This window comes from Neomonachus schauinslandi, chromosome 4, assembly GCF_002201575.2.
Source record: "Neomonachus schauinslandi chromosome 4, ASM220157v2, whole genome shotgun sequence".
In the NCBI taxonomy this organism is placed as follows: domain Eukaryota; kingdom Metazoa; phylum Chordata; class Mammalia; order Carnivora; family Phocidae; genus Neomonachus; species Neomonachus schauinslandi.
In genome coordinates this window covers 2,812,531-2,835,109 of record NC_058406.1, presented here as the reverse complement: position 1 = coordinate 2,835,109, position 22,579 = coordinate 2,812,531, and the positions used below count along the sequence as shown (strand labels likewise).

Sequence of the window (22,579 nt, the reverse complement as noted above, 5' to 3'; positions counted from 1 at the left end):
CCTCCCTCCACGGGGACATTTCTAACAAGTGCAACAGAGAGACCATAAGCCCAGCCCTCCTGGCTCGCATTCGAGATGGCAACGCCATTGGAATTCCACCTGCCATGTCCAGAAGGGCTCCCAGTTGTCCCAGAGTGGAGGCGGGGGTGAGGAAGGTGAGGCAAAGGGGGGAAAAATTGATCGATGTCCAAAAAAAGAGGTACGTACCATAAAACAGACACATGGCGTCTGCCCTGCCCCCAGGAGGTAAACAAGACTTCGGCCAGTCAGCAGGAGATTTCAAACCATTTCTCAGACACAAAGGCCACAGGAATAAGATGCCGATCAGAAGAAGAGGGTCTGCAGCGATCAGAAAAACGGGCTTGCGTGCGCTCGTACAGAATACCGGACGAGCAGGCCGCCTGAGGCCTACTGCCGGAAACTGGCTTCTTGAGTCGAAAAGAACGCAGAAAGGTAATGCTCAGCTGGGACCCACTGGCCTTCGGCAGGAAGGGGGCCCCTCTCCCTGTGGCCAGCTAACACTCACGTCCACCCTGGAAGGCCCTGGAGGACACAGAGCCTGAAGGAGCCGTGCACAGAAGACATTTAATTTTTAGTTTTTTAATTTGCAGGAAAAGCCCAAAGCTTGGGGTCTCCCCCTCCAAGGGCAAGGATTCCAACCCACTTTACTGCACATGATGGAGTGGGCAGGGCCTGACTCCTGAAATGGGTCTCCTGTCACTTGTCACCTTTGAGACCTAAGCTACCACTTCCAAAGGCCAGAGAGAACCAACAGAGCATTGCCTTAGGCCAAAAAGCAAGAACCCATTCCACCCAATGCCTCCGAGCCAGGGCTCAGTACGTCCACCTTGCAGCTGCACCCACCTTGCACGTGGACTGGGCAGGGCCAAAGAGGGACCAGTGGGAACAGTGAAGGTCACTTGGCAACCCAGCCCCCGTTCCCCAAACTGAAACACTCGTTGGCCAGCACTCATAGCCAAACCGAATCACATGCGTTCCAGTGAAATGGTTTGAAAATCCTCTTGCCAATTCTTTGTGAACTAGGCCTTCTGGAAGGCTGCGATGCAACCGAGGAGCTCCCCAAATGTCGCTGAGTCCAAGCAATGTGGGCTGCAAGGACAGTCCTGAGGCCCCTGCTCTCCACTCTCCTGGGCTGGGAGGGGAGCATCCCAGGGAATATCGTGGAGTCCAATGCAGAGATGCAAGAGGAGGAGCTTAAGGAAGGTCCCCCTATTCTCACGGCCAGGATGAGGACCCGTTAGCTACGGGCAGCACAGCTAAACATCACCCCGAGTCTCCTCAACCTGGGTTCTGGGAGGAACGCTTTCGGGCCCCCTGGGCATTCACAGCTACTCCTGCTGCTGACAGTGGGTCCCTCGGGTCCGCCTGGTTTCCTACTCATTTCTTCCTAAGATGTTTAAGTGGTTGGAGAATTTTTTTTTTTAATTTACAAAATGATGCATATGTGCATGCTCACTTAAAAAAAAAATAGCTTATTGATATTTTCATCTAATTCCGGATAAACCCTCGGAAGCTGACTCGAGGGTTTCTTAAATGTTCCCAGGGATGGTTTTAGGGTCATGTCTTCTTGGAAGGATTACCCATTAATAATAAAAAAGAGCATTGAATAACCAGGAATTTGGTATTTGATATTTTTGCAAGATGCGTCGCTGACATTTTATTGATGGGCGTTCAGAGAGACTGATGGGGAGTGTGTTGATATCAGGAGGCCCGCTGCCACAAAGCCGGCCAGGATGCCTGCTCAGCCCCCGGCGCGTGGTATCCAGGGTGGGGAGGGCCTTCTGCCCTCTCTGCAAGGGTGCGGTCCGGAAGCGAGCGGGGCTGCTGCTGGGCTCTGTCTCTGGCGGGTGAAACACCTCCTTCCGTCTACCCCGCCCCTCCCGTTTCCCCAGACCAGCTGCATGCATTTGCTCGGCCCCCCAAAGACACGTGAAGGGTGCCCCCACCCCAGGTCGACGATGCTGTGGCGGAGGGCCTGGCCCTGGCCTGAGCTTACCGGTTCCCGTTAAACGTGGATTTGTAGTCGGCCGTCGGGTGCAGCGTCTCGTCGGTGTACATGGGCGCGGATGCCCGGACACATTCGTGGGAGCACTGGAGGGTCTCATTATAGGCTGTGAATATGTCCAGGCTGCTGGGCACCCGGGCAGGGGTGAAGTCCGTCAGGTTCTGGCAGCTCTCCTCCTGCTGGTTGATCTTCCGCTGGTGGCTCTTCCGACGCGTGTTCCCGCTTTGGGCACAGCTGGAAGACAGAGGAGTTGGGGTGGGGGTGCGGCGGGCAGATGCCAAAAGCCAGCACTCAGACTACGGAGGCTTCGCCTCTGGGCATGAATTATCCGTCATTTAATATTAGATGGTAATTCCCAGCCTCTTCAGAAAGATCAACCACAATCAAACAATCAGCTCACTCTCTCTCTTTTTTTGTTAATAAAATTTGAATTTTAAATGTGGCCATTACTGCAGGGCAGATTATGAGATAAGTTTCTGAGCTGCGTTATCCCAGAGCCGAGGCCTCGTCTGGCTGAAGGGTGTCAGCCAGGCAGGGGTGCCGACTCGGTTTCCCCATGAAGGGATGGGTACAGATACGGTTGGTCTGGTGGCTCATTCTGGAAGGGACTATGTAACCATCTTTGGGGAGAATTATTAAGTGGGGAGCCCTGCGTCCTCAGCCCTGCCCCTGCCCACGCTCCCAAGTTGGAAATGAACGTGGATCGTCCATTCTTCACGGGTATCAGGTCTATGGAGAGAACTATTCTGCATGCCCCATGGATCCTGTCCTGTTCCTCTGGACCACAGAGCCTTCCCAGCGCCACCAAGGATGGACACGGGAGTCCCACCCTTGTCAGCCAAGCGATCTGGGGGAGTAGATCATCAGTGACCTCTCCCAGGCACTTCCGGCAAGTCACAAGAAGGGTAAGTGGAAGTCCCATCCCAGTGGAGGAGGGCAGCTAGGAGGAAATTTGGGGAGCCCCCAGTTTGGGGAACCAGTTTCCCTTCTCCCCCTCCCTGCTGTGCTCAGAGCCAATGCGGAAGGAAGAGGCCGTGAGGGGCAAGGGTCCATGAGCCCATCTTCCTGTAAGTCATGGACATGCCCTATCTCATCTTTCCAGTGAGAGGATCCCTGGTTCCTGGCGCAGAAGCCCCACCCCATAAACAAAGGTGGGAAGATAAATGCAAACCCAGGGGACCCTCCTCAAGGTCATGGAACCCCCTCATCCACTGCCTGGGTTGTCCTCCCCAGAAGAACTCTCTGAGGCTTCACTGCAAACCCAAATGTGGGAAACCAAGAGGCGACAGCCTCCTCCATCTCCTCTGGGGGCCGTCAAGATGGCCGATGGGATTTGTCCAGCCACACATCCATGTGGTCCTGGGGTCCAGACCAGGACCAGCCCCTGCCCGAGATGCCCTGTGGTGAGCTGAGGGTCGTCCTCATCACCTGTCCCAGAAAACACCCTGGGTCTCGGGTTTGCTGGCCTTCGGGAGGCCTCGCTGGTTTGCTGTGAGGTCTGCTTTGGGGTTGTGCCAATCCCACCCTGCCACCTTTGCTAACCCTGGAGACTGGCTTTCTCTCAGATCTCTGTTGTCTGGACCCTCGGGAGCAGTTGCTGCCCATCAGCCCCACTTGACCTCCCGTCACCACCTGCCGGCAACGGGGGCACCGTTTGGGTGTATTGCCCTACAAGGGAGTTCGAGCTTTGATGCTAAAAGGAGACAATTTGCTGGAGGAGGGGCTGCAGGCAGATGGGGTGTCGGAGGTGTGTGTGCAGCAGGGTCACCCAGCAGTGCCCCGATTTTCCCAGGGGTGTAGCAGGTGGGTTCACCTAGCAAGGCCAACCTCAAAGTAGGCCAATTTCCAGGAGGAAATAGGCAAAAACAGGCTGCCTGGAGCAAAGCAATAACCTAGTTCAGCAGACACAGAGCGGCCACAAGAGGAAGGAAGGATTCAAATCGGTGGGCGGAGCATGGCCCCTGGACAGCCGGGGGCAGCGAGGGGTGGGCGCGAATCTGCCCAGGCTGCTGGCGTGCTGGGTGGGCGGCATCGAAAGGCACACTTGAATGCAGACACAGGCTTCGGAAACCCCAACACCTGCTGCCTGAGAAACTGTCGTGGAGGCTGGGCTCACTTGCATTCTGCAGAGAAAGCCACGGGCAGGGGCGCATCCCCCAAGGGCAGTATCAGAGAGCACGGCGCCTGTGGCCGGCCAAACTGCCGTGGGGCTGAAGGTGAGCAGACTGAAGCAAGGCCAAGAGCTGCACCCAATTCTCTGGCCCAAATGAGAAAAACAATGCCCTGGGATGCAATGTGGGACCGGGTCTGAAAAGTAGGAAACCCTCTGTGCACACTTCCCGGGGGAGCCCCACAGCCCCCATGTCCAGGCCAGAGGGGCCGAGGAGCCTTACCAGTTTTTTAAGACAAGAGTTGTAATCAGAGCAGCTATGACCATGATGAGGGAGACAGTGATGGTGATAATCTGATGAACAGCCAGACCTGGAAAAGAGGAAGGGGGAGGGCAGCCATGAGACCGGGGCATGAGACAAAGGAGCCCAGGAAGGGCAGGGCCTGCTCCTGTCAACTCGGGTCTCTCTTTCCCCATGGCAGGGGCTGGGCACCAGGGCTGCGGTCACCTGGAGTCCAGGAAGGGAGGCCCCAGCCCTGGCGTCTCTTGGCTCCCCAGCTGTGACCCGGCCCACGGGCAGCTGTGTCCTTTCTTGCACCTGTCAAGCTCCTCACCTGGCCCAGGTGAGCTCAGGTTGAGGCACGCCCCCCAGGACCTGTCACTATTCCTTTGCCTCCTCCCACCTGGGTAAGTTCTCGATTCTGAGCACAGGCCTTTGAGTGGGAGCAGGTCTGGCTTGACACAGGAGGGGCCGAGGCAGCCCAGGATTTGTTGGGAAGGTAGGGGAGAGTGAACATAGGTTGACCTCCTGGAAGACTCAGGGGTTACCTGGATCACTGGGGAGTATCTTCCTCTTTCCAGAGTCCTCTCCAAGATGCTCACTGCCTGATGAGGTTCCAGGAATAAAAGACCCAGGCCTAGCGGCTGATGCTTCCCCAAAGCCCAGAAAAGGATCTGCAGTCTAGCCTCGCTGCCCTGTGTCTGCTGTGTGTATGCATGGGGTAGGATGGTGCGGGGCATAAGGAGTGGAAACAGCAAGTCAGGGACAGAAGTGGGGCAGCCTGAGCCCCACCTGAGAGCTGTCTGCTGACCCCATACAGGGATAGCAGAGGACAGGGATTCTCTCCTACACTGTCCCTCTGTCCCCACCCCCTGTACCACCTTCCACTGACCACAGATGCAGGGGATGGGCGGCAAGGCTATGTTCCTCCTGACAACACATCTGTCACATCCTTCCTGGAACACAGACACTGGGGGCATGCCCGGCAGATGCCACTGGTCCATAAAAGCCACCTGCAAAGGCCCTGTCCTCCTCTGATCAGGAAGAACCCTACCTGAGGAGCTGGGCCATAAAGGTCCTGGGGGCTCTGCAGTGAGCCCTGCAGGGGGCAGCCCCTCGTCCCACCGAAGTGCTAATTTCCCTGTGTTCTTGCACCTGGGAGGTGTAAGCACTTGCCTCTCTCCACTCCAGGGGTCCAACTGCAGAGGCCCGCCCATCACCCCGAGGAACCCAGCGGGTCCTGGGTGAGAACAAGACGCACGTGTGTCCCAGCATGGAGGATTTCAGAATATAAGATTTTTCTGGCGGTCTCCCAAGGACACAGTCTCGCAAACAGATGTTACCTCTCTACTGAATATGATCCTCGTGGGGGAAATTATTAATAAATGATTCAAAGTTGGCATGACCAGAAAACAAGCTTTCTTTTCCTGTTTGCCCGTCTTCCGGGCTATTTCTGTTTGTCGTGAGGGATTCCTCTCCTGAGCCCACAGGATAAGCACCACTAGGAAAACTGGAGAAGACATGAATGTAATGGAAATCCCTTCATTTATTCTTTTATCCACTGATTCAAGAACCAGTTACAGAGCACCTACTGCATGCCAAACATTGTCAGTTTTGACGAACTTAGCCACGGTGCCCCCCCCTTCTCTAGTGCCCATTTTTTCACTTGATCTTAGCCAAAAGGCTGGGAAGTGATCTAGTGCCCATTTTTTAAAATGGCAGCATTCACTGCTGGTTCTGGCCAATGGCTTCACATACATCTATGCCCAAGTTGTGGCACCTGCCATAAACCTCTAGGCCAGTTTGCCTTTTCATCTAAGACTGCCAAATCAGTTTTCCCATAGGACTGACAGCTAGTTACGCCACAGGGAACACCCTCAGTCTCATCAACAATGGAGTACCCGCCAGCCTCAGAAATCCCTAACTATTCAACAGCTCCCCCAACACCCAACTCAGACCTCTTTGGCAGAGGAAGGGTTGGAAAGGATGGTGATGGTGATGATGGTGGTGATGATGGTGATCTCAGGCATGCTCAACAAGTGGTAACAATTGTCAGAGGTGCATTATCCAAATTATCCTGGTAACAACTCTCAAAGGTAAATACTATCATCATCAGTTATGGAAGTGAAAACCAAATGGACCAGTTTGTGTAAATTCCTTGGTTCACATAGGATCTGCTGGCTCAAAGTCCATACTAAGAACAGCAGTATAATATGATTCTGAGCTCAAACTTCATTAATCTGCTTTTGCTCTGACTTTCTCTAAGCTCAATTTTGGTCTCCTTTATTCCAAGGTAGAGGCTGGTACCTCTCCCATCTACATTCCTGGGGGAGAGCAAGCTTCTACATCTTCTTGAGCCTCACCACCTCCTCCATGAACAGACCCCTCGGGAAGTGCTCCAGGCCCATGCCAAAAACTTCTCAGCCATTCGTTGGCAGGTCGCATCCCATTCCCCATGGCAAGAACCGAGTCTTCATTCCTTGGGCTAAACCTTCCATCTTCTAGGTCACGAGAATCCAGCTTATGGAGGCTGGCGATGTAAAAGTACACAGTGAGTGGGTGAGCCAAGAGGACGCGGGGGCTGGTTCAACTGCTAGGTCAGGCCGAGCTGAAGGCATTGAGAGCCCCACAAGAGCAGAGTGCTGTGCCATCCATTCCCCACCATCTGTAGGACCAGGGGAGGCTCAGGGCACTGCTGGATTTTGACCTCTCATCTTATTACTATGGGAATTCTGTGGGGTTGAATATCTGCAGTGGCAAACGTCCTTGGAAGGGAAGAGTTCCATGACCAGCTGCATCTTAGATGTCTGATCACCTCCCATTCCCCCCTGTGGGTGAGGATGGGAAGGCACAGATTCTCCTCCTCTGATAGATGTAAGAAACTGAGGCCTGGGGGCAGAACGGTTGGCTCAAGGGACCTCTCCCTCACTGATGACTCTGAGAATGGAAGACCAGCCCTTTGCCCGAGGGCCTCGTAAGTCCCTGAGCCCCCTTAAGAAAGGGGCCTCTTCATCTTCATACCTACCCCTAGCCCCACACACAGTCTAACACAGTCCCTTACAACTGTAGCTGTGTGACATATTACATTTATAACTGAAAAGGAAAAAATAAAAACCAGGGGAACAGGGAGAAAGGTGATGATATAATCCTAAGGTTTGCCTTATTCTGGAGGCCCTTCTCCTGCCTTCAGTGTACAACTCCTCCATAGAACTTACCAAATTAAATTTTGGAGGAAATGATCAGTGGGTTAATAACCAGCCAAGATCATCTGCTATGCTTTCTAGAAAGACTTCTTTATGCCAGGTACCTTGCCAAGTCTTCACATGTGATCAACCGAATCCATCACCATCCTGCACTTTTGCACCTGCCTGACTGATGAGGAGCTTGATGCTGAGGAGTAAAGTGACTTTCCCATCATCATTCGGCAGAGCCAGGATGAAAGGCAATTCTCTGCTCTGGAGCCTCAGAGAAGATCAAACATCTAAAGCCAAACTAACCCATCTGTAGCTACATTCTGGTCATAAAACTAGCTAGAGGCAAACATCTGACTACTCTTCCCATACTTTACTTGCAAGGCAAACAGCCTTATGCTTCAACACCTGGCCCATGAGTTCTGATGGGCCCCTGGGCTCGTGCATAAAAGAGCAACAGCTACAAGAAGATCCCATAGACCCCATGCTCATGATGGTGGAACAAGGATCAGGCCTTTTGACATGTGGCAAGAATGACACTTCTAAGAAGCAGGCTGGAAGATAGAAAATCCATGAGGATGCCTCCTCACTTATTCTCTCTGGGAGGTTGGCTACTACGAAGAGAACAGAACAGCATGTGAGAAGTGGTGTCCTGTTTCAATCATCTGCCCTGTTATTTAGTCCTCCCCAAATGCCAGGAGTCCTTTCTTCTTCATCAGTGTAAATCCCTTAAGTCTTCGCATGGATGCTGGGTAGGCAAACCTTGCCATGAAGGGCCAGAGAGTAAATATTTTAGGCTTTGTGGGCAGTATGGTCTCTGTTGCAACTTCCCCATCAGGCCGTTACAGGGCAAGAGCAGACATGGATAATACGCAAGCAAATGGGTGTGGCTATGTTCCAATAAAACTTTATTTACAAAAACAGAGAGCAGCCAAATTTTGCTCATAGTTTATAGTTTGCTGGCCTCTAATTTACGTGAACAGCTGAGGGTGGTTTGTCTTATAAATTAAATAGAATATATATCTATTTTGAAAGATTGGTTAAAGCTGGGACTCAAGCTGCAACCCTTTGGTTCTGAAGACTAGAACCTTCACGCTCCATCATCAAAGGCTTCCTGAGTTCTGAGAATTTCACTGGCCACTGCCAAGGTGATTTCAAAGACAGCCACAACGTCCACTTTAGCAAGCTGGACCGTAACAGTTAGCCATGGGCAGCTTTGCCCTGCCAGGTTTGTCCATGTGAGGTTGGCTTGGGAATAGATCACTTTGTGTGACAGTTTCCTCGAGAACTCAATTAGACAGGATTCTTGATTTTTGGAAACCAAACTCCAGGGAGAATTTTATCCATTTAGTCCCTCCGGGGACCCAAAGAATTATTTCAGCCACATGTCTTTCAATTTTCTCCATCAAGGCTGAAAAGGAGCTGCATTTTGCAAAAAGACAAGGACGTTCAGATCTCAGATGTCAGAGCTACTGGTTTTCCCTGCCCCACGCAAATGGCAGGGTTCTTTGGAGGTTATCCCCCTCAGATTCTCTGCTTCCTCACTAATTTCTCCCATATTACTCACACCTTAAGTAGTGCTCCCCTCAGGCCAGGTCCCTTGTGGACATTACATACTGCAGGTAGGAACATCTGTCCCACAAATCCTACTGACCCCGGGCAAGAAAATCCTTGAACAGTGTCTACTCCAGCTGTCAGGCAGGCTGTGATCCGGTGAACGAGGATGTCACCCGAAGGGAAGGTACACTCTATACACCCGAGAAAGGGAAGAAAACACAAACCTTCTCCTCTCCATTTACAAGGTCAATATTGAATCCATCTTCAAATTCTTTGCAATTCAGACATGGTCCCAGAGTGCACAGCATGCTGTGTGGGGTTCTTGCTTCCCCTTTCTGACAGGTGTTATTGTTCCTGCTAATTTAGGGGCTCTTTCTGCTCCTGGTAATTGCCACTGTATACTAATGTGTGAGGAATCAGTTGCCATCCTGATAATGAAAAATTATACCTGGAATAATGGATGGGGACAGATGGATTAGCAAACTCTGCCTCAATCAATAGGGCTTTTATGGTTGTATTTGTGGTGGTTTGTAATAAGAATAGGCCCTGGAGATTGATGGGGAGTTGGTAATCCATCTCTGGGTCTGGACGACTTTCTCATTAAATGGAGCTGAATCAAACATGGGCTACTGTCCATGGCAAAAGCAAACCCATTGAGGGCCTTCTTTCCTAGCGCTTGAGGAATGTACGTGGTACATCCGGCTGGTACCCTTGGATGAAGGCAGGAGCGATGGCGCTGGAGTTTGCTGAGGCAAAGGGATGACATATTTTGTCAATGGTAGTTCATCGTAGAATGCAGGGATCTCATGTGCCTGCGCCGTGGGAACCAGGGACGGTGACCACTGGATCCAAGGACGTCTGTCTTCAGGGGCTTGATGGATGAAAGGTGACAGGGGTCTCCCAAAGTACCAACCTCACTGCAAAAACTCCATTCCTTTTCCACCAAGGCTGCAAAACATGGACTCCACAGCACATCTTTGACAAACAGTCTCTCTGGGAACTTGGTGAAGCTCGCAGCGTCCACTGCAGGACCAGTGAGAGGCTAGCCCAGCTTTCTTGAGAAGGAGGCGCTCTGAAGCTTGGGCTCATTCTGAGGCACTTGGCCACCTCCTGGGGTGAGAGAAGACTGCTGAGGGAAAACGTGTCTTCCAAAACCAGGGTGTTCTCAGAGAAACAAGGCTGCTAGCTTTTTTGGTGTGAACACAAAGGAGTGTGCCATTTTCTGAGTGACCCTGCAGGGCATTCCATGCTGTGGGTGATGGGGGAGGCTGGAGCCAGGACTCCATGGAGATAAAGTTGCCTCTCATTGGAATTCTCTGCAGCTTGAGGCAGGACCACCCCATACAGAGAAGAGAGCCCCACTCTGGAAACAGCTGTACTAATGCCTCATGATAACATGGTGAAGTTAAGTCCTTGAGGAATTACCCTAAAGGACCTGTCAGATTGTCCTCAGCCGGGGGCATCTGGCCCTGTCTGGAGACATTTTTGGTGGTCACACAGGGGTGAGGGGTCCTACTGGCATCTAGTGGATAGAGTCCCAAGATGCTGGCGCTGTCCTACAGTGCACAGGACAACCCCATAAGATCTGGCCCAAAACGTCAATGAGGCTGAGGTTCTTCACTAATGAAAGGAATGCATGAATGACACTAGAAAACAGTGTCCCCATCTCAGATCTGGTCACATCATCCAAACTGACTTGCTGGGACACAATCACTGTGGTGGTGTGTGGGTAGTCGGTCAGAAATGTCCTGATCACACCCCGTATGGCCACAGGAGGTGAAATGTGGTCCTCTGCCCATCACGTCCCCTGTTCTCCCTCCAGCCACTTCCTTCTTGGTAGAAGGTGAGGCTGGTGGAGGGCATGCAGGACTGAGTCAGCAGTGACTAAGGAAGTCACACACATCTTAGTGGTAGTAGGTGCCCCACGTTGTTTTTGGCGAATGAGTTTATATATTTTCCCTCCAACCTCATGAGGTGGGTGCAGAAACGCTCTGCATTTCCATAGGGAGGTTAAGGGGCTTTCTCAAAGGTGCACAATATATTGGGAGGTCGCCAAGACTGCCTTCAGGTTCAAAAATTCACTCAAAGGACTCACCGAATTGAGCTATTACACTCGGTTTTGGCTGACTACAGTGAAAAAACACAGATTAAAATCCGCACTGGGAAGAGGCACAGGGGGGCAGAGTCCAGGAGAGACCAGGTGTGAGGAACCAGTGGAGGAACGTGGGCAGCCCTTACCTCCCACCCGTGATGTTGCGTGAGAACACGCGCAGGGTGTCGCCAGCCCGGGAAGCCCCCCTGAGCCTGGGTGTCCAGAGTCTCTGTCGTGGCTTGGTCGTGTAGGCATGGCAGGTCTTAGCTCCAGCCTGACCAGAGGTGGAGCTGACGCCCTGGAGCCCAAGGCCTCCCCCATAAGTCACATTATTAGCACAGACTATCTGGGAAACCAAGACACTCTTATCAGGCAGGACAGTCGGAGGACTTACAGTGACCTCCCAGGAGCTGGGCTCAAGGTCATTTCTTTGAGCAAGATTAACCTTTTCCTGCTAAGAAAAGCAGCTCGGACACAGGAAAGCTGGGAAGCAGGCTTGCTTCAGGGCCTGTGTCTTTAGCTGCTCCCCGCACAGCCTGCTGCAGCACAGTGGTCTTTTCACCACGGGGGGATGGCCAGTGGCCAGCTGCTGCAATCTAGAGAATGTGGGGGTCATCACGCACACCTCACTGACAAGGGTCTCCAAAAGGGCCTCGAGATGGGGCTTAGTCCCCTGGCATTAGGCTGACTAAAGCTGTCCCACCCCCAGGTCAGTCACATCGAGGAGCAAATTCCTCGGATAAGGAGAACCTTCTCTGACTTTGGAGACTCCCCTGAATTTTAGAGCATAGTGGGGAGACAGAGGGAGCTGGGGGCCAGAGATCACAGAGCAGCCAGGTCCAGACTCAAACAAATGCATCGGGAAACTCCGATTGGAAGTTTGGGAAACTCCACTCACCGCCAGCGGTGTTGTCCTCATTTTATGGATTGAGCTGTGTCTCCCCAAAACTCACAAGTGGAAGTCTTAACCCACTGCCTCGGAATGTGACTCTATTCGGAAATGGGGTCGTTGCAGATGTAATTAGTTAAGATGAGGTCATAGTGGGGTCAGTGGCCCTAACCCAGTATGACTGGTGTCCTTATAAAAGGGGGAGATTCGGAGACACACACCCCCACAGGGACAAGACTGGAGTTCCACTGTCAGAGCCCATGAACCACCAGATGCTGGGAGAGAGGCCGGAACATCCTTCCCTGGCCCTGCCTTGCTCTCATCTTCTGGGCTCCAGAAGTATGTAAGGCAGTGAATCTCTGTTGTTGACAGCACCCACTCTGTGGTATGTTGCGATGCTATAGCACTAGGAATCTCACACTCCTGAGCTGAAATGCTTTGTGGAGGCCCAGGAGCCTGGGGAGGGGAGCGGGGGTCAGTTAGAGTCTCGGAGGCCCGTGGCCCTCACTCGACTCTGCAAAGCCATGATCCCCCACACAGCTGAATTTAGCCAGCCCTGAGACAGCTGGGGCCAGGTCCTGGGAGTCCGGACCCTGGACAAGTGACCTGCTCTCCCCACGACCCCGAATTCACGTCCACTTGTCCAACCTCAGAATATGACCTGATTTGGAAATAAGGTCTTCATCGATTTAATTAATTACCTAAGGACCTTGAAATGAAATCGTCCTGGTTTTAGGGTGGGTGGTCAGTGCAATGGCTGGTGCCCTTATAGAACTCCGGGGTGGGCACAGAAAAACATGGAAGAAATCCACGTGATGGTGATGCAAAGGCTGGAGGCCTACGGCCGTGAGCCCGGGGCCACCAGCAACCACCAGAAGCTGGAGAAGGCAGATAGGACCCAATCCTAGAACCTTCAGAGAAGGTGTGGCCCTGCTGGCTTCAGTCCTCCAGAACCTCGAGAGAATAAACATCCGTTGTTTCAAGCCCCCGGCTGTGGGACTTGGCCCCTGGTGGGCCCAGGGGATTTGCACGCTTGCTTTGCCTCACTTGACTCATCTGCAAATAAGATCCCAGGAGAATTTATTCAGAGGCCAAGGGAACCTCATTAGCCGCATGGCCTGCGCACAGTAGGTCTCAGCAAAGGCTGATGTCATCCCTGTGCGGCTGTGAGGATGGGGGCCTCTAAGGCCCTGCTTCCCCTCCCTGCACACACAGGAACCTTCTGGGGCGGGATGGCAAATGGGGCTGAGGTTTGCATCTCTCCCACTTCCTGGGGTCGCTGACAGCACACTGAGTAGAAAGGCCTGGAAGCAGATGTTTGAAAACTGCGGCCTGAGGGCCAAATGCAGCCCCCACCCCGATTCTGTAACTGAAGTTTTATTGGCACATGGCAACATCAGACTAAATGTCAGAGGTTGCTTTGGTGTTGCCAGGGAAGGATTCAGTCGTGTGGCCCGGAAGCCTAAAATATCCGCTATCTGTCCCTTTAGGAAAGAGTTGGGGGCCCCTGCCCTAGAGGGCTGGCCCTCCGTGACCCTGCCCACCCCTTGTCTCAGGGCCTCTCCCTCCACGGGACCACACGCAGTCACCCCTCATGGAAGAAGGTGCAGGTAGGATACGTGTTTCTGAGCTAAATTTAACAGCTAGGAGAAGGGGTTACACACTGAGGCCAGGCCCCATCCATCTGGCCCCTCGGACTCACATTCACGGGCAGCAGTGACCAGGAGGCCGAACTGGGGCCCAGGAAACATGCCTCCCGCTTTGGGCCCTGAACACCCCGGAGGCCGGGTCAGACCTGCTCATTCACAGGCAGCATGGTTTCTGAACAGAAAGGACAGTTCTGAGCGAAACCCAACCCCTCAGAGAGGAGGAGATTCGCAGCTTCAGGAGTTCTGAAAGCATGAGCGCTGGGGTTCCTTCTGCCGGCCTCTGCCCCACCTTTCTCTTGCATTGGTTGCTGCTCCCTCCCTCCCATGCACAGGCATGCACACATGGGTACACATGTACACACGTGAATGCACATGCACACACATGCATACAAGACACCATACACACATGGACACACATGTACACATGTGCATGTACATGCACACACGGGCACTCATGCGTGCACATGTGCACACAAGACACCACACACATGGACACACATGTACACATGTGCATGCACATGCACACACATGGACACACATACATGCACACAAGACACCATACACACATGTACACACATGTACACACGTGAATGCACATGCACGCACACATGCACACAAGACACCATACGCACATGGACACACATGTACACAGTGCATGCACATGCACACATGCACACAAGACACCATACACACACATGTACACACGTGCATGCACACACGGACATGCACATGCATGCATGCACACACGGGCGCACACGTACAACATGCACACACACATAGGCACACACATGCACACACTGAATTTATTGCTCATCTCATTCAAGAACAGACGCTGCTGATATTCAGCTTTGAACTCAGTAGCCAATATGGAAATGACCCACTTCTTTCACTTAACTCCCAAGAGCACTGGGGTAGTTCAACAAAGGATGGCAGGCGGGGAAGGAGTGTGCTGGGGGAAGCCTGCATCGCTCCATGCTAAGGAGATGTCGGGGGGCTGGGGAGGGACTCCCCCGCGGTGCCCATCAGCCAGCACGTCTGGCCTTCGGCTATGAGGGGCTTCGGCTATGAAAGCAGCATGGTCTGTGAGCAAGGGCCATTGGCCAGGGCTCCGGGCCCCATGAGTCAGCTGCAGAGTCTGTGGCTGGATTACTCACGAGGAGCGCCAGCGCCCGCCAACAGTAACAAGTCCATATTTAGCCCATACAATAGTGAATGGATCAAACCTCTAAGCAAACAGTGCAGCCCTCCCCCACAAAGCCTGGCTCCCTCCCGCTCAGAGCATCCTCGCCGTGCGACCTGGCCATTCCCGCCCCGCAGATGGTGCACGAGCGCTGTGTGGTGCTCCCAATCAGGAGCCGGTGCCCTGTGGGTGTGTGGAGGGCAGAGGCTCTCACCCTGGCTACTGTTACTTCTGTGGAGTGTGGGCAGAGGCTCAGGCCGCCTTCCTGGCATGGGTCGGCCGGGGCTGGGCATGCCCACTCGGTGCATGGACCGAGCAGACACTTGGTTAGTGCATTCTAGATAAAGCGACGCACCAATGCCTAGTCTGTATCGGAAAGCCCAGCATGTGGCCAGATTCCCACCGAGTGTCCAGTCCTGGAGGCCTTAGTCCTGCTAATCTTTTCATCTGGGGCTCCCTGTGCTTCAGATGCCCACCCAAGCCTGAGGGACAAGGCCCACACCGGAGGGTATCCACTTCCTGTGGCTTAAGCACTTGTCTCCTACTTATTTTCAGGGACATTTCGGCCTGTTGACGGTGGCCCAGGACAGAGATGCTGTCTAGGGGCTGCACCTGACAGAGGCAGATCCAGGCATGTCCGCCCCCCACCAGGCAAAGACACCCCAAGGATGGAGCAGCGAGCGGTTCTCAGATGCTGGCTGTGTACCGAAGGTGCATGCATGGACTCCCGTGAGAAACCCCTTACCTGTCAGTGCGTCCCAGGTAAGGACAGAATCATGGGACGGCCACAGGCGGGCTCGGCCACGCCTGGAGCGGGCTCATTGGCACCCTGTCCCCAGCACGGCTCTGAGGCTCTGAGCTGCCGGCCTCCTGACCTGCCCTGGAGGCTGCAGAGGACGCACAGGAAGCCCCCGGCCTGGCGCCCGGGGCAGAGCAGACGTGGGGACAGAGGAAAGCACAGTGTCTGGACTCAGCCCTGAGAACCGGATTTCCGGCAGGAGCTGCCCCCACCCCGTATCCTCAGGGGTCACTCATGAAGTGCCTTCTGTGCCCCCGCCGTCCCAGGGGAGCCATGCTGTCATGGGGCAGGGGCACGCCGATTTGCCCTTCGCGGAGAGTGAGGCGGGTGGGGACATGTCTCTGCGCTGTGCCTGCAGGACCTCAGACGGCCGTCCTGTCACTTCTCTCCCTCGTCCCCCAGTGTCACACGAGGGGAGAGTGACACACCTCCTCTCTGGAAGGTCCCTGTTGGATAGAAAAGTGCTATGTGTCCGCTCAACACCTGAGGACCTACTATGGACCTACCACGAGGACCTACTTAGTGTCTGAGGCTAGATGCTAAGCTGCAGTTGGGGACAGTGGCTGCCCAGTCCCCACCCTGCACATGCCATGCTCTAGGGGGCCGAGGGGCAGGCACCAGCCAAAGGTGCTCAGGAGTAGACGTGCACTGCATCCGTGACGAAGGCTTCTGTGACCAGGGGTACCATGATGGCCCATAATGAGCCAATCCAGGAAGTGGGGGAAAGGGTCCCGAGAGACTGAGACTGGCACCCAGCCCCAAGTCTTCACCCCTCCCTCCAGCCACACTCGGCTTTGCAGGCCCCCCCCCCCGAGAATGGGGTGCCCTGCCCCAGCTCTTACCGCCACGCTGTGCCCCGAGGGTGCTCCCATAGGCGATCCCCCTGAGGTCTGGTGCTGTCATTTCTGGGACCCCAGCTAACTGACACTCTACGTGAAGAGGGACGGGGACGGTCCTCCAGGCAGAGAAGGAGCTGCCAGGACACAGGTCAGAGGAGACTGCCAGGCAGGCCTCATGGCAGCACGACCCTACCAACACCACACGGGGGCTACGTTCCTGGCAGGACTGGCGGCTTCAGGTCCGGAGAGCTCAGAGCGTCAGACATCACCAGGCACCACATCTCACTCACTGTGTTGCCATGTCCCTGGGCAGCTACTTGCACATGAGCCAAGGTCACAGGGTCTCCCTGTGGGAGCCAAGTTCTGACACGCAGGAGGAAGGGGAAGGGATGCGGGACAGATCAGGTTTGCTTTGTAGAAGAGAAGGGTTTAGGGAGGTGGCCCGGGGCAACCTGAAGGCACCTGCCCACAGGGGCTATGATGGACGCAGGCCACGTCCTTCCCTGGAGACACTTCGCAGGGGTGCAATGCAAGAGTTTTGTGCTGTTCTTGGAACCAGGCACTGTGCAGGAAGCTTAGCTCTCCCTGCTGGAGATTCCTGATGCACGAGTTTGAGGACTGTCCGGTAAAGAAGCCTGTTTTATGAAGTTGTTTGGACCCAGCATCCCCCCGAGAATCTGACACATGCATTGTCTTCCCGCAGAACATGCGTCTGAAGCCTGGCAAAGCTAGCTCTCCGTGGAGCTCGGCGGCACGCAGGCTCAGGAGAGGAACGAACCCCCGTCCCAAGGGCCTGCTCTCTGTTGCTCCTCCAAGGGCAGCAAACCACCTGTTGCACCCACGGCCCTCAATGACCATTTGTGGGGTGGAGAGAAGAAACTCAGCTTAGGAAACATGGATCCAGGACAGATGCTCCTTGTTGCCTGGCTGTGGCTGGGACAAGCCCTGCTTTGGTGGCCAGAGGTCAGAGAAGGGCTGTCCAGGACGCACGTCAATGACGAGGGCCACCCAGAGCATCCCGGAGCACTGGTCCTGGGCTCTGAGCCAGGTGGCCCCACTGTGCAGAGCTGGCCACTCTTCCAGCCACCACTGAGTCCCTCCCCGCGGCTGGCATCTGGTTTAGGGCCCTGTGCTGGCCACTGCTCTGTCTGCATGCCCAGAGACACTCGCTCACTGACGGAGCTATGGAACCCCATCAAGGGCTACCTTCCAGCGACCTGGCAAGCTCCGAGCCCAACCTGTAGGGTTAGCCCACGTCCGAGGGGCAGGGTGGGAGGGTCCAGCCGGGTCTCTTCTGAGCACTGTGCAGCTTGCAAACAGAGCCCCGTGGCTCAGCACGCTGTCAGCTCTGCCTTCAAAATCCACTGAGAGTGTCGACGGAGCCAGCGGGAGGGAGATGCCTATCCCCTGTTCCATTAAAATCCCCGTGAAGCCCTAAAGTTTGGGGAAATTGCAATGCAATTTTGATGGGGTGGGGAGTGTGGGAGAGAGGGGAAATGCAAGAGTGCCCACCAGCTTCCCAAAGGGGTGCTCTGAGCACTTTTTAAAAGCTTCCTGGTGGGTAATATCCTTAATCCCAACAGCGGCCACTATTTTTATGCTGCCAACCGCCATTTTATTAAAAACAATAAGCAAACAAATAGACACACTTAACAGGGCCCAGTGCCCCCTCCCCAACCCACGGGCCCTGTGCAGCGCCCCCATTACCCTCGGACAATTGTCTGATCCTTCCTTTTCCCACTGGGAGGGGGCGCTCGATGAGAATCACTGCTGTCCTCACCCCCCTCTCCAGCACCAAGGCAGGGCCACCTGGAGGGTCAGCTGGGAAGGTCAGGACGTGACAGGTCTGAGCACCCGCAATGCCAGGAGAGCAGGGAGGAGGGCCTGAGGGGTGGGAGGTGCAGGGGAGGGGTGGCGTGTGGTGGACGATGGAGGCTGACAGGGAAACATCTGCCCTTCGCTTTGGTGTGTGGTCCTCACGACATCTGAACCCATGTTTGCAAGACAGCCTTTCAAAGCCCAAGACTGAGGTCCTGTCAAAGAGAACAAGCAGAAACCAACAGAAAAATGCCCAAGCTCAGCCTGGGGGATCAGAAGCCAGGAACTCCCTGCGAGTTTGGAGAACAGAAGAGGCGCTGTTCTCCCACCCCAAGATGACAGCCGTTTGGAGTCAAGGAGGCTTGTGTAGGCTGCAGACAGAGACAGGGGCTGAAGCCTTCCGAGGGGGATGGGCCTTCCAGAAAGACAGAAACCCAGCTTCCAGTCCTCATGATCCCAACCTAGATGGCTGAGGAGCAGCCTCGGGGCAGGAGTGGGAGGATGTTTCCTGTGAAGGGCCAGGGGTTAGCAGTTTAGGCTTGGAGGCCCCTATGGTCTACACGGCAACCAGTCACCTCTGCCACTGTAGCTCTGAACCTGCCACAGATCCAGGCAAAGAAATGGGCACAGCCGTGTCCCAGTAAGACTCTGCCTGGGGCCACGGACATTCGAATCTCAAATAATTTCCCTGTGTTATGAAATACCATCCTTCAATTTGTGCCTACTTCTTTTTTTAAAAAAGATTTTATTTATTCATTTGAAAGAGAGATGACAGAGAGACAGAGAGAGCACAAGCAGGGGGAGCTGTGGAGGGGGAGGGAGAAGCAGGCTCCCTGCTGAGGAGGGAGCCCGATGTGGGACTCAATCCCAGGACCCCGGGATCATGACCCAAGCGGAAGGCAGATGCTTCACCAACTGAGCCACCCAGGTGCCTCCTGATTCGTGCCTGCTTCTGATCAGATTCTGTCTATAACTTTTCATCCACAATGTCCAAAACTGAACCCAAGTTTACCAGGCACACCAGGGGACAGCAACAAAGAACAAATTCCAGGAGGAAAGAGACAACAGACAAAAGAAATGGTCTTGCAGAATAACTAGGCATTGGTGTGATCAGGTGCTAACTTTAAAATTAAAGGTGATTAATATAGTAAAGAGAATAGATTACAAGAGGGAGAATTTCCAGAGGGAACTGAGACATACATAAATACTAATATCTTAACTATAAATCATGTCTATGGATAATTTACATATGTATCTAAAAATAATACATGTGGGTATTTTTGAAGAAAATAGAATCTATTTCTGCTTATTCGTGTGGGATTGGCCCCGGGCAATTGCGGTCCCCTTTCCAGGGGGTCCTGGTTTCCCCATCCGTGTAATAAGTAACTGAGTCTACATCGGTGGTCCTCCAACTATCCTCCTAAGCCCGGACACTGTACTTTCGGGGGCTGGGGGAGCATCGAGGAGGGTCTGAGGTCCCCTCTCCCTCCTTAACTGTGCCGCCCCCCTTCAACCTGTTCTCCATACTGGGGGTACAAGATTTCACTAAAAAGAACTGTGAAAACATTTGGATGGATCAGTGCAGGGGGCCCCTCCAGCAGCAGCGATGTACGATTCTGTCCAAGAAGGAGGTCTGTGACAGGCTCCAGCTACACTCTTCAGAGGAGGGAAAGGACAATCAGGAGGGGCCCCTGATGGGGACCTGTCCGGTGGCCAGAACAAGGGTCATGTGGCCAAGGAGCCACAGGAGCATGATGAGGTCTTTGTGGGCCCCCCGAGGCCTCCCTCCTCCCAGGGCTCCAGTCATTGTCGCATGCCTTGAATTTACCATTTTGGGTCCCGGTTTTATAGATGTCTTTTGAGAGGCAAACTCCCTGTAAGAATAAATCATTCAGGTGACAGTGTAATGGGATGGGGGTGTGTGGGAAGGCGTGGGAAGTCAAGATCCCTTCTTATTGGCTGAAGGGATTCAGAGAAGCAAGAGAATCCTGGGTCCTGATCCAAGTGGTGTCGTTGAGAAGCAAAGGACCAAGAGAGGCCAGTCCCCCCCACCCCAAGAACTCCATGCAGAAGCCTTATTAGGCTCTGCTTATGTATCTGATTTACACTCTGCAACATAATAATCTTATTTGCTTAGCACCTACTATGTGCTAGGTGGAACACTCAGCCTTCCCTGCCAGATACGGGGCTCATGGAGATTGCACCGTGCTCCCCCCAGGCCATTCCACCTGCCCTCAGAGCCAGGATTACCATCTCACCCTGACAGTGCCCACAGCATCTTCTGCTGCTGGTTCTCATTGGCTGCCTTCCCCTGTCTGCTGGGAGCTTTCCCAGTGGTAATTGCACCCCCAAGCACAAAGCAAACCTGTTCCTTCCTGGCCCCCCATCCCAGTGGATGTCACCAGTGTTCTCCCTCCTCCCCCCTCCCCCTCCTCCTGCCTGTTTAACCCCTCCTTTCATGACACGCTTGGCTTTTCCCTCCTCATGTATCTGCGACATGATTCCTCCATGCACTGAGCCCTGGACTCCGCATGGGGGCTTTCCTGGCTAGCTCGCCCTGTCCCACTGTGGGCACTGCCATCACCATCCAGGGAGGTGGCAGGTGCATGGCATTAGAACAGGGAGGGAGGCGAGCAGGAGGCCCAGTCCGGGAGCCAGGCCCCCCACCAAGCCCCCCAGCCTCTGTGTCTACAGTCACCTGTGCACTCGGGCTTCTGCCCAGGTCTGGCTGTGTGTGCGTGCCCAGTGACCCGCTCTTATCATTGTGGAAATGGAAAGACACTTCGCAGAGGGCAGGGATGCTTTTTCCCCGGCTTTTGTCTCCACTGCATTCTGTCCTCTTGGACAAAATGCTATCATCTGGTCTGCTCACCAGGTCTGTCTTCGGATGACATGCTGGATCCTGGATAAAACTGGGGAACAGACACCCGGGCAGAACGTGCCGAGCCGTGAGGACGGTGGCACACGTGGCTGGGGGCGGGGCCCTCTCCTTCAGCTCCCGCAGAGAGATACCAGCACTGAGGCAGAGAGCGCTGCCCCCAGGCCCCTCACACAGCCCACCTTCTGGAGCTGCGGGCGGTCACAATGCTCATTCACAGTCACCCGATGTACCCTAGGCTGTGCTGGACCAAGACGCCAAAGTCCTTCCCAGGCCACAAAGTGCTCTGCCGGATCCAGTAACCATGAAATCAACTCTGGAGGACGGTGAAGAAATGATTGTGACAAGGAAGAAATGGGTGGTGTGCCGGAGAAGCCCCTGGTGCCCCGGCATGGGAGGCCCCCCAGGGGCAATGGAGGGCTGGCCTCAGGGCCCCCAGCCGGGCTCCAGAAGTGGCCTGGCCAGCGCCAGCTTGGTGACCCTGGGCAAGGAGATCGGCCGACCACTCAGAGTCCTGGGTTCTACAACAGGAATGAGCAAAAGCTGACCGCTGCCTCACTCACCCCAAGCCCAGGTCAGGGTGGTGGAGGTCTCATCCCTGCCTCTTGGCTGCCCCATCTGATACGTCTCCCTGTCCCTGGGACCACGGGCGGCGTTGCCGGAGAGGAGCATTTCTCCCGCTTCCCTCCTTGTCCCTTTCTGTCTGTCTCTCTGTCCTTGTCTGTCTGTCTCTGTCTTTTGGAAGTCTGGATCCCTTCCTCTCTAGTCCAATCAGAACAAAGGGAGCCACGAAGCCCTCTCCTGAGGTGACAGCAGGGTCCCCCTGCAGGGACGGAGGGCGAGGGGGTTTCACAGGAGATTCCTGAGCTTTGCTGTGACCCCTCCCCCCGTGGCCCAGGCCCAACTCCAGCCCCATCCTTAGGGGACACACTAGTCCTGGCCTGAAGGGGAGGGTGGCTCCGCTTGTAAGAGCAGGGGCTGCCAGGTATACCGTGCACTCCAGGTGTTCTCAGAAACCATTTTTAAAAGAGTTATGAGGGTGACAAGGTCCCCTGTCGGGTCCCTGTGGTCACCTCCTGTGTCCTTCGTTAGCACAGAGTTCTCAAGGGCAGGGAGGCAGTCCAGCCTTGACAGCATGAAGGGTATCCATACCTCGGCCCCCTCTGCTGCAGGCGTGTGCACGCACACGGGCAACCAAGTACACACACACACCCTTCCTTACACACCTGCCCCCTCTGCTGCAGGCATGCGCATGCACATGGGCAAACACA

At 54.4% G+C, this 22,579-nt stretch overlaps 1 protein-coding gene across 1 annotated transcript in view; it reads right to left on the bottom strand.

Moving 5' to 3' along the window:
* Window positions 1–22,579, bottom strand: part of AJAP1 (adherens junctions associated protein 1) — a 125,772-nt gene that overhangs the window by 6,829 nt on the left and 96,364 nt on the right. The window contains exons 3-5 of the mRNA XM_044913809.1: window positions 4,420–4,507; window positions 2,018–2,260; window positions 208–339 (exon numbers count right to left, since the gene is read on the bottom strand). Of these exons, the coding sequence (XP_044769744.1) occupies window positions 267–339; window positions 2,018–2,260; window positions 4,420–4,507 (404 nt within the window). The 3' untranslated portion in view covers window positions 208–266. The remainder of the gene's footprint in view (window positions 1–207; window positions 340–2,017; window positions 2,261–4,419; window positions 4,508–22,579) is intronic.